This window comes from Thunnus thynnus, chromosome 17 (genome assembly GCF_963924715.1).
Source record: "Thunnus thynnus chromosome 17, fThuThy2.1, whole genome shotgun sequence".
Taxonomy (NCBI): Eukaryota; Metazoa; Chordata; class Actinopteri; order Scombriformes; family Scombridae; genus Thunnus; species Thunnus thynnus.
Genome location: NC_089533.1, coordinates 22,056,518 through 22,067,847, shown reverse-complemented (window position 1 = coordinate 22,067,847; position 11,330 = coordinate 22,056,518). Strand labels below are relative to the sequence as shown.

At 38.9% G+C, this 11,330-nt stretch overlaps 1 protein-coding gene across 8 annotated transcripts in view; it reads left to right on the top strand.

Annotated features, from left to right (window-relative positions):
• The window catches only part of LOC137201128 (interferon-induced very large GTPase 1-like), a 33,366-nt gene that overhangs the window by 10,383 nt on the left and 11,653 nt on the right, over positions 1-11,330 (top strand). For 2 of the 8 annotated variants that reach the window (XM_067616021.1, XM_067616017.1), the window contains exons 1-5: positions 5,338-5,507; positions 8,059-8,165; positions 8,269-8,294; positions 8,752-8,860; positions 8,972-9,562. The exons of 2 other annotated variants lie outside the window; for them this stretch is intronic. In XM_067616021.1, coding sequence (XP_067472122.1) covers positions 8,075-8,165; positions 8,269-8,294; positions 8,752-8,860; positions 8,972-9,562 — 817 coding nt within the window. In that variant the 5' untranslated portion in view covers positions 5,338-5,507; positions 8,059-8,074. Of the gene's footprint in view, positions 1-5,337; positions 5,508-8,053; positions 8,166-8,268; positions 8,295-8,751; positions 8,861-8,971; positions 9,563-11,330 lie in introns of those variants that run through there. 4 more of the 8 variants (XM_067616019.1, XM_067616020.1, XM_067616018.1 and 1 more) reach the window with 4 other exon arrangements.

The following is an 11,330-nucleotide window of genomic DNA, read 5'->3' as shown; positions in this document are numbered from 1 at the left end:
TTCTTGTAAATCTGAGTTTAATAAAATAACATGTTACTAAAAACAGGTTGAGGAGAGGGAGAGGAGTAAGATGGAGGAGACTGACAGGGCTGAAGGAGCAGGTCTGATGGAGGTTAGTGATCAAGAAGAAAGCAAGTGGGAGTTGTTTAAGCTTTCAGTTAAAATTAATACTGAATTTTATGACATAGGCCTTTTACTCATACAAGGCATAAACTACCCTAATTGATTTTATGACATTTTTAGTGTTAGAGGTTCGCACATCAAACATCAGTCTGTGTATGAATAACATTCCTAGACTTCAGTACCTTTGCTTGATCTGTGCCTACTGTAAGTGGATGGAAAGCATTTAAGTCATACTGGAACCGTGCCTTTTACAAACTGTGAAGAGACAGAGCTATTGTTTTGATTTTACACCCATTGCTACTCTAAAAAAAAAATCCTCCCCCCAGCCCCCCCAGTAAAGGCTTAGCCCCCCTAACCATAAATCTCTAGTGACGCCCCGCAAGTAGATAAAAGAGAGTTGATAATTGAGTTGACTTGATAAAGCGAGTTGACAGTGGAACGTCTTTCAATTTATTTTGTGTCTAACAGAAAAGACATGTTTAAAATGGTCAAATTATTGGAGATCAGTGAAGTAGAGATGGTGCCAGGTGCTAGGGTAAAGGACAGTGACTGCCTGTGGCCAGCTCTCAAAGGGAAGGCCCTGGAGTCAGCTGTAAAGCAACAAGTCAATCCTGGTCCAGATTGGGTGGCAGGGAATGTTCAAGTGATGTTTACAACTGGTATGTATACAAAAATTATGGTTTTACACTAGTTTGTTGCCGTGTACTGCTCTTTATGTCATTGCTAAAGTCGATGATTTGGGATTTTAAAAAATGTTTTCAACAGATAATTATCAGGAAGGGAGACAGAAGCTGCGAGAAGCTGAACGGTGTAGTCTTGTGAACAGCTCCTATCTGAACTGAATACTTCCATGTTTGCTGTATTGATGCTTACAATTGAACTGAGTCACAGCTGGGCAGTAGGGCAGTCTATACACAATGTGGTTTATTAATTAATTCTTTATCAGCATATCTAGTAGTAACCTTAAACAGCTTTGCTGTGAGATTTAAGTCCAGAAAACATTCACAGAGGATTAATGTCCAGCCAATCTGTAAACTGTGATAATATTGTAAGAGCTTTTTATGCAACTACACCCAAGTACAGATTTCAATATATCTTTTTAGACCAAGTAGTCGACTTCTACAAGATACCAACACTTATCTGACAGACAGTGAGGATGAATCAGCACTACAGCAGCACAACAATGGTTTACCAGTGCTCCACCAATCAGCCCACGAAAAACACTTACAACTCTCCAGTGTAAGACTTCTTATCAGAACCATGCTGGCCAAAACCAAAATGAACTGGAAGATGAGATGGTTTGCCAGTCTTCCTCCTCTACCTATTGGCATGCAGAGTTCCATGGGAACAGCTTGCAGAGTTCACATCATGATCAGTGGCATCACGAATATGGATGTAAGTGTTTATACAAACCGTGGCTTGCCTAATCTAGTGCTCATTTGTCCTGAAAATGTGGCTGTTGTGTGCTGCATTCTGCTCTCCCTGACTGACACCTTCAGTCCAAAAGTCTTTCACAGACTCTTTATGAGACTCAAAGCATTGAGGCTAAAACCAGCCTACATTACATGATCCTGACTCACATAATCAAACATGGCTGTTGGCCTGACACAACTCCAGTATGTGTGGCATAGTGTGGAGCTTTCTGAAGTTCCTGAGGGATTTTCCACTAATCTGGATAAAGGAAAAGCCTGACTTATTTTGATAAGCCACGCTAATTTAAGTGAGAGTTGTGTTCCATCACTGTGGTTTATATGATTTCCTGCTCAGCAACTTATATCGCTGAACTAGCCTGCACTGTGGCAGGGTAACTGTCAAGCTTAATTTAGCTGTGTGTCAAAAAATGTCCAGTGGGCTGAAACAGACTCCCAAAAGACGGTTCTGTCAAGTGTCTTTTCACACTGTGAGGGACCTTTACAAAAATACCTATTTCAGTTAATCCCTATTTTATTCATGGTCACTTTTGTTTTGGAGTGAACCCTTTTATTTAAAAGCTTAGCATTTATAATGTAAGAAATACAAGTGTGCCAATGTTGTTTTGAAGTTATTTATTCATTCAATCACTCATTTTGATCAAGCTGTTAAGGCAAAAAGAAATTTAGTTTAATTTAAGTTAGTTCATTTAACTTGAAAATATTTGTTGTGGCTCTTGTAACATCTGCATATACTGCTTTTAGTTATTATTAACAATGCATCCAAGTTCATGAGTTCATCAGATATACCTAGTTGGTACAGTAAAATACAACACTGTGGCAAGCAAGCAGTTGCAGGTAGATGAAACCTGCTTATACTTAGGTAGATTTCACCTTTACCAGCAGCTTTATTGGTAGCCACACGAGCACTGCAACAGACCCAACACCCCAAGAAGCTACAATATTTACCTCTAAACAATAGAGTAAAAGAATGAAGTCCCATACAAGTGAGATTTAATTTGTTGGGCCTCAAACCATGAGGTCACACAGAGAAGGCCTACATGTAACCTGTGAGGCCTGACCACGAGGTGCTTTTTCCTTTGTTTCCCCCGAGACAAAGGAATAGCGCCAAAATGCTGCTGACAGACAATGGCAGTCCATTGCAAACTCCATTTCCAAGGATGCTTTGCGATTTTCACACCTCAGCAGGGAACAGTCAACATACAGTCTCTCATTGGCAGAGACGCTCCTGCACAGCGGAGCGTCCTGATGACACAGCCATGACATCACCGCCCCTTTAAAAATTGAACGTGCCCTGAAACACACGCCTTTCCCATGTCACTGAGCTAGAGGTAACTTCTGTTCCTCTGTGAGTCAGCTTGACTAAAGGGGGTACCCCACGTACGTGTTTTTCCCTCATCGAAGACTCCCCTCGCCGGACAAGACGAGACTTCGCCCGTGTTCACCCGAACACATTCCCGGATCTGAGAGACTGCTGCTGCAACCAGCGTCCTCAAATTCCCTCGAGAAGGAAGAAACGCTCCGCTCTTCTTCACCGAGTCGACTCTGCTGTTCTCTCCGCCACGCTGCTGAGAGCCAGCTGCCGTGCTTCTCGCCGACCATGCGAGAACGGCCACCGTCTCCCTCTGAGCCAAGGACAAAGCCAGACAGAAAGACGGACTACACATACACCCTGCTCGCTTTCTGAAGCGACCAAGTAAGAGGCATAAGTCTGGGCAGAGGCAGTGTTAGTTGTGTGTTCCTATCAGCATCAGTTGCTGTTGTTTAGCATTTAGCTTTTACCTTTTGCTATTGTTTGTTGTGTTGTTGACGGACCGCTGAGTCCATTTTTCCTGCTTTACTCTTAGGAGTATTTTAAGTTTGCTGTCTGTTTAGTTGTGTTCACCACGCTAGACTGTTTTGTGTTTGTCCCGCTCGGGATTACTGCTGTGTTCGTGCCATCGTGAGGGAGAAAGTAAGTTGCTTTGTTGATCAGAAACCAGACATCGTGCGTCACAGACTGCCGTCCGTATGCGCACTGTCTGTGGACAAAGGAACTGCTTCTCTTCCTCTCATGATCGCTTTCTCTCCTTCTTCCCTCTCTCTTCTGACTAACACATACACGCGCTCGCACACACAGATACACGCACCGACATCTTTTCGCACATCTGATGGTCAGATAACGTCGGACAAAGCTTTGCTTTGTCTTTCCTTATCTGCCATCAGACACATCTGTTTTTCTGAGAAGTGGGTGAGTGCAAGACGCCGACCACCAGCCAGCGCCATCTTGCTTCTGTCTAACCAAGACACCGCCATACTTCTGCCATCCAGTTCTCGCGCAACGTAACTTCCTCCCATTGTCACGTCCGCGTCGCAGACCGACGACGTCATCACATCAGGCCCCGTTGCCATCTTGTCGCACACACATACACGCACACACACACACACGCACACACACACATTCATTCCCCTGCATGTGTCCAACCCTGTACATAGCTGTTTGTGTTTTGTTTGGTAGGATTAGATTTTAGGATAGTTGTTTATTGAATGAAGCATTTGTTAACTTTGTTAATTTTGCTAAGTTTAATAAACACTTTTATATCTTTAAGGAGAAGTTCTTCTGTCATTATTGTGTGTAATATTGTTTGAGACTACCTTGTTTGGTTATTGGTCCCGGTTTCCGGGTGGTGCCCTGTATTTGTTAATTCATATTAATAATTCTATTAATTGTTATAATCATCTTTGATCATTGATAATTATTGCAAATAATCAACTGTGTTCCTCACAGATCCAACAGTTGGTGCCTGCAAGTAACAACTGTTCAGTGTTGACAGTGGTTTCTGTTTCAGTAATGACTTCCTTTAAGTCACATGGTTTCAGGGAAATCACGAGATAGAGCTCTCTTACTTTCACTTTTGTCCTTGTTGATTTAAAAGTAATGTGCATGCAGCATTTCTTGGCTCCTTACACCTATCACACCTCCATACTTCTGCCATCCAGTTCTCGCGCAACGTGACTTCCTCCCATTGTCACGTCCGCATCGCAGACGGACGACGTCATCACATCAGGCCCCGTCACCATCTTGTCGCACATACATACACGCGCACACACACACACACACACACACACACACACGCACACACACATGCATTCCTCTGCATGTGTCCAACCCTGTACATAGCTGTTTGTGTTTTGTTTGGTAGGATTAGATTTTAGGATAGTTGTTTATTGAATGAAGCATTTGTTAACTTTGTTAATTTTGCTAAGTTTAATAAACACTGTTATATCGTTAAGGAGAAGTTCTTCTGTCATTATTGTGTGTAATATTGTGAAAAGTGGCTGATTGAAGGAGTCAGAGCTTGAATTCAACCCTTCTTTGTTCACCCTTGAATGTTGATATCTCTCAGATATCAACATTCTAGGTGAACTCCCATTTATGAGATTACCTTGTTTGGTTATTGGTCCCGGTTTCCGGGTGGTGCCCCGTATTTGTTAATTCATATTAATAATTCTATTAATTGTTATAATCAATTATCTTTGATAATTGATAATTATTGCAAATAATCAACTGTGTTCCTCACAGATCCAGCAGTTGGTGCCTGAATTATTGATTAAGGTTAACAATATCTTATTTTCATAATTCATAATTATCTATGATAAAAATGAATAATGATTTCCTTTAAGTCACATGGTTTCGGGGAAATCACGAGATAGAGCTCTCTTACTTTCACTTTTGTCCTTGTTGATTTAAAAGTAATGTGCATGCAGCATTTCTTGGCTCCTTCAACCTATCACATCAGACCAGATTTGTTAAGAGGGAGGGGTTTGTGAGGGGCAGACCTAGATTTTAAGATAACAAACCCCAGATCTCTATATATTGAATTATAGAGACGATTATAGGTTGAAGACGAAGGATTTCTAACAAGGAGGTCACATCTACACAGACCAGGCAGAGCCAGACAACACATAACAAAGGTGACTTTATACAAGATTTCCATATTGGGGAATTTTAAAGATTTCTTCGCTTAATTTGGAAGGCTGTAATGTGTTATTGGATATGTTGATTTTAGATTTAATAATGGATTTTAGTTGTTGATATTGGAGGAATTGGTCTCTCCCAGCCCCATACCTCTGGATAAGTGTATTGAATGATATGAACTGGTTGTTTTCAAATAAGTCGTGGAGGTGAGTGATTCCTTTTTGGTGCCATGATGGAAAGCCAACAGAAGTACAGTTGGAAGTCCAGATTGTGCCAAATCGGGGTGAACCTACATGGTGCCAGTGATGATTTGGTGATTTTGTGGGCTGTCAGAGTTGAGGAGATTGTGATGTTTTACATTGATTTTGTTCTATCTGTAACCATGGTGTACTGTAATTATCTTTATGGATCCATTTGAGTAAATATTGTAGCTGATTTGACAAGAAGTAATGAAGGAAGTTTGGTGCTTCTAGGCCGCCCTGTGATTTTGTGCTCTGTAATGTTGAAAGTGAGATTCTTGGTTTTTTATTTTTCCAGTAGAATTGAGTTGTTAAAGAGTTTAAAGTTTGAAACCAGTTGTCAGTGGGGGTAATGGGAAGTAATGAAAATAGGTAGTTGATTTGTGGAAGGGTTTTCATTTTAACTGTTGCAATGCGTCCAATAAGAGTAAGTGGTAACTTGGTCCAGCGTTTAAAATCATCTTCTATGTTTTTCAGCAGAGGGGTGTAGTTGTACTTGTCTGGTTCCCTGGTGGAGTGTGAAGCGTGGTGAAGTGATCCTGTTTGTGATAACTGGGTGAAGTGTATAGTGTTTTAATCCAGTGGATGAATGACTCTCCGAAGCCAAACCTGTGGAGGGTGGAAAATAAAAAAGTCCAGTTTACTTTGTCAAATGCTTTTTCTGCATCCAGTGATACAATTATGGTTTTGTTGTGTTTTTGCTGTGATGTATTGATCAAATTAAAAAGTCTACGGATATTGTCTGAAGCGTGTCTATTTTTGATGAAGCCTGTCTGGTCAGGATGGATCAGTGTGAGACTCTATTGCGTTTTGCTGTCATTTATGGTCGCTCTGAGTCTCTCTACTCTCCTCTGTTTCACCATGGACGGGGATGCTATTCCAAACACACGGAGCTCAGAGGAGCAGAGGAGAGACAGTGAAGTAGTCTAGTTGACGACCACACTCTTACGTTACTGTTACTCAGTTGTCGGTTAACTTGGCCTACTTTTATCCACTATGTTTGAGACGATCACTGTGTTTCTCCATCTTTCAGGCCCCCTGGCCCTGTAAGCTAGTTGTGAAGGATGGTAACTCACTACAGTCAGGAATATAAGACAACCCCACTTTTTTCACACATATTTCCAGGAAAAAAAACTTGTATTGGTACCAATATGGTAAATGCTTATTCATGTTAAAATGAGTACCCTTTCTCATTATAATGAAAAAAAATACTCCTCATAACAAGGTTTTTGAAATATTAGACCGACTGCTGCTGAAATGGATGTGTTTGAACGTTTGAATGAATTGTTCAAGTCTCACTTTCTTTTAAGGCTGACATAATGAAATTCTGCTCTTACTAAGCAACCTAGATGGGGTTATCAGCATGGGGACACTCTGAAGCATATTGTGTCTATCAGAGAAAGAGCCAAGCGTATGGGAAGTGTTTGTCACAATAATAGCACCTACTATTATGAGAAAACCTCATTATACAAGAAAAGTATTTCGTAATAAAGAAATACACTTCATTACATTTCCTTTAACTTTCTTGTTGCAATAAGAAACTTTTTTGTAAGAACAAAGATGTTTTCTTTTTATAACGTGAAAAATGTAAACCATATTTTTTACTAAGGGTGGCAGATCTGCACTGCTGTAATGCAACAGAACGACACACAGTGGCGTTTGCTGATGTGACGCCGCTATGAGCCAGACAATGACATTTGTCTGTGCCTTCCAAAACCGCTACAAATCACTGAGCAAAAATACATTTTTATTTTTAAAGTTTTATGATGTGACACCGCTATGGTTAAGGTTTAGGCAAAATAATAACTTGGGTTTATTGGGTTTAGGAAAAGATCATGGTTTGAGTTAAATAAGTAGCCTACTTTGTTACATTTTCCTGCCAGTTTCTCAGGATGACACCGTAGCTCTGTTTGTAAAGATGACACCATTTCCAACTCATTTGCCATTGTAAAAAATTTGCCTTGTTTGCTCACCTTGAAACTCTATTATACACAGAAAACCATCACTAGCATTTTTGAAATATATTTGAAATGGACCCAAGAAGTTTGTCACATCCCATTAGGTCATGCTGGACAAGACAGGGAAAAGAAAAAATGCACTTTTTTCAACTTGCAATATTTTTACTTATGGTAAAGTCTTTGTGATGTTCACCAAATGTTTTATATGTTAGATGTGATACTTTTACAAAGAGATTAGTCTTATATTCTCCTTAACAATTTGCTGAATCAGCTTAAATAGTTATTTGCATTTCCAGCAATAGTTTATTATTGCATTTATCTGAATGGCTTTGTCTTATGATTCAGTAAAGATGAAGAGCAGATGAGATGGAGGTGGAGAACAATGACAACACAGCAGCTGGAGGGGGAGGAGGGTCTGAAATCCAATCTGTGATACCGTCTATGACAAATGACAAAGGTAATTTTAAAGTTTGAAAATACAAACATTCATGAACTAAAGATGGTTAGTTAACCAAATATATTTGTATGCTGATCTTGTGCAATCTGTTCTTTTTTTACAGTAGAGGAGCGTGCTGCTAAAAAGAAGGTAAAATCTTTTCACCCTAATTAGTCATCATCCACATACAACTGCATTTAACAGAACCATTTTTTTTAAGTCACATCAGCATTAAACATTAGAAAATAATAAAATTTTAATAACACATACAGTGTCTACACTGCAAGATCAGACAATTTTAAAGTATGTTTTTACTTAGAGATGAATGAGGTTTTGGTTTCATGAGCTGCCTTGTTTGACAGTGGATGAGTAAACTTTACAAAAGTTTTACAAAAAACATTCAATTTTCATTTGAATACAATTCCACTTGCATTTTTAATGTGTACTGTTTTAACTCGTTTTATTATTCTCAGAATTGACACAACACTTTTATGTTTATGTTGATGCAGTTTTCTTGGTTTTGGGTTCCCAAGAGAAAAGACATCCTTAATGTCAGTGGGTCTAACCTGGAGAACTAATTATTCAATAAAATCACCTGTTTTCTTAGTGTGATCCAGTGAGTGAACCTGGTGAAGCTCAACACTCAGAAAACAATGACAAGAGCACAGGAGGAGAGTCTGAAATCACATCCGTACTGACTGCAACCAATGAGAAAGGTAATATTTTAATCAAGAATTAAATTAGAAGTGAAAGAACATTAAGCAACACTTTGAGAACGTTGTTTCAATGATTACAATATACTGATGTTGCTGTTTATTTTGTTTCAGTGATGCCTGAGCTCACACTTGTGTTAGTTGGTGACACAAATTCCATTGAGATTGGATCAAAAAACATCTTATTTGACCAAACAAATGTGGAACAGTTTTCATCCAAACTATATGATTTGTGTGGTCGGCACATATCTGTCATTAACATGCTTGGTCTTCAAAACATCGACAAATTCCCATTAAACAGGGAAGTTCATGCCTTTCTCTTACTGTTAACAAATGGTCTGCATAACAGCCAGTACAGTTCAGGAGTGCAGTGGTTAGAAAAAGCTTTTGGGAAAGAGTCACTTGCTTATTTAATGACAGTTGTGACTCATAAGTCAGATGAAGAATGTGAAAGTGCAGTGACAGACTTAAAAGTCTATAACAGTTTTGCTGAAAAAAGGTACCACACATGTACAAAAAGTATGATGGATGAAAGAGAGATAATAGCTCTGTTAGAAAAAATAGATGTCATGGTCTCTGAAAATGATCCACACTGCTATGGTGGACTGATGTGTGATGACAATAAAGAGCAGAAAGACCTGCTGGACCACAAATCCCAGGAAGAAGAAAGGATCAATTCTTCTGTGTCTCAGCAAAATCAAACAGGTGAGATTTTAATGTTGGCATTCAAGAATTAACCTGCACTGCTTCAATTAACTCTAGAAACGGCTAAAACTTGACAGACTCTCAACAAATAACTTAAATTCTAGCAGGAAAAGTCTTTTACAGGTAAATAATCAGTTCTTACATCATTTCATAAACACACAACAATAAAATAGTCCACATGGAAAAACTGTCCCCTTAATTGTCCACTTAAAGGATAAGGCTTGGGATTATACTGTGTGTTTTTATTATTGTTAACAAATCTCATGTGCAGAGCCAAACCAACAATGAATTGATCCTATACTTATGATTATTGTGTGTGTATTCAAAGCCTGATATATCATATTCCTCTGTGTAGACCTCGGTTGTTGTCCAAAAACGATTAAAAACACATCACTGAGCCACACTGGGTGACATGTCCCTGAAGAGTGTGATTATTTTAGTTTGTTTAAAAAACATCTCCAAAGACTAACAACAGCAATCAAATGGAGGTCCATGCCATAGAGGAATATGATATATCAGACTTTGGATACACACACAACACTTGTACGTAGGATCGATTCATTGTTGGTTTGGCTCTCCACATGAGATTTGTTGACATTAAGAAAAACATAGAAAATCACCAGTTAAATCCTTCAATCCAGTAGGGTTTGGCAATATTTTTTGACCTGTTTGACCAGGCGCAGTAGATGTCGTTGTTTCCTGTCCTTAAAAAATCACTCTTAAAAGGCACCTGCAGGATTTAATCCAAAAGGCAGTGAACAGCAAACCACAAATTAAAATTATTAACTACAAGCCTGTACCCACACTCATAAGATACTCTACAAAGAATGGAGATTAAATATATACTTTATGAATAAAAGATTATACTGTGTTTCAGATGAGTGAGGTTACAGTATCTGATCATTTAGACAGGTATGAAAATGTTTTTTGTTTTGTTTTGTCACAGGGTTCAGTGGGATATGGTATCAGAAAAAGCCCATTCTGACAGCCTAAATGATGATGATGATGATGATGATGATGATGATGATGATTATTATATAACAATAAATGACCTGAGTCAATATGTTTTGGACATACAATATTAATCTTTTAGGCTGTCAGAATGTGTCGTTTTCTGATACTATTTCTCATTGAACCCTGTACCACTATGCTGGATTTTCTTCTTCCTTTTTTTAATATAACTTTATATCTGTCAAAATGATCTTGTTCTTGAGCAATGTTCTTGCTCATCTTCAACGCAAAATATAATCTTTTAATCATTAATTATATGTTTAATCCAAATTTTGTGTAGAGTAGTTTATGAATGTGTGTACAAGCCTGTAGTTTCTCTTGAAGAGTGATTTTTTTCTTCTCTTGTTATGTCAGCCATAACTCCACCCCTGCACTCCAGATTGCCTACAGGCAACAAAACACACATGTGGATCCGAATTGAAGAGGGAGGTTGCGCTTCAACAATGGGATTCTCAGTGGAATGCTAAACCCAAAATCCAGAAGGCATGTTCCAAAAATGTAAAAAAAAATTTAAAAAAAAGGGTAGCACATCTCAATTTTCCAGTCAAGGAGGACAAAATATTAACATTTCACTTGTTTATTTGGCTCACATCACATTAGAAAAACATTTACGCGTTCTTTCGCCTTCTGCAAAGCGTTTTAAGTATATAGGTTCACTCATATATACAAGGGCAGAGTTAGTACACAGCTGGGGGTTTGACCTAATCATTTGGGAGCCAATCACCCTTCTCATCCCATGGTTCTAGACACAGGGACC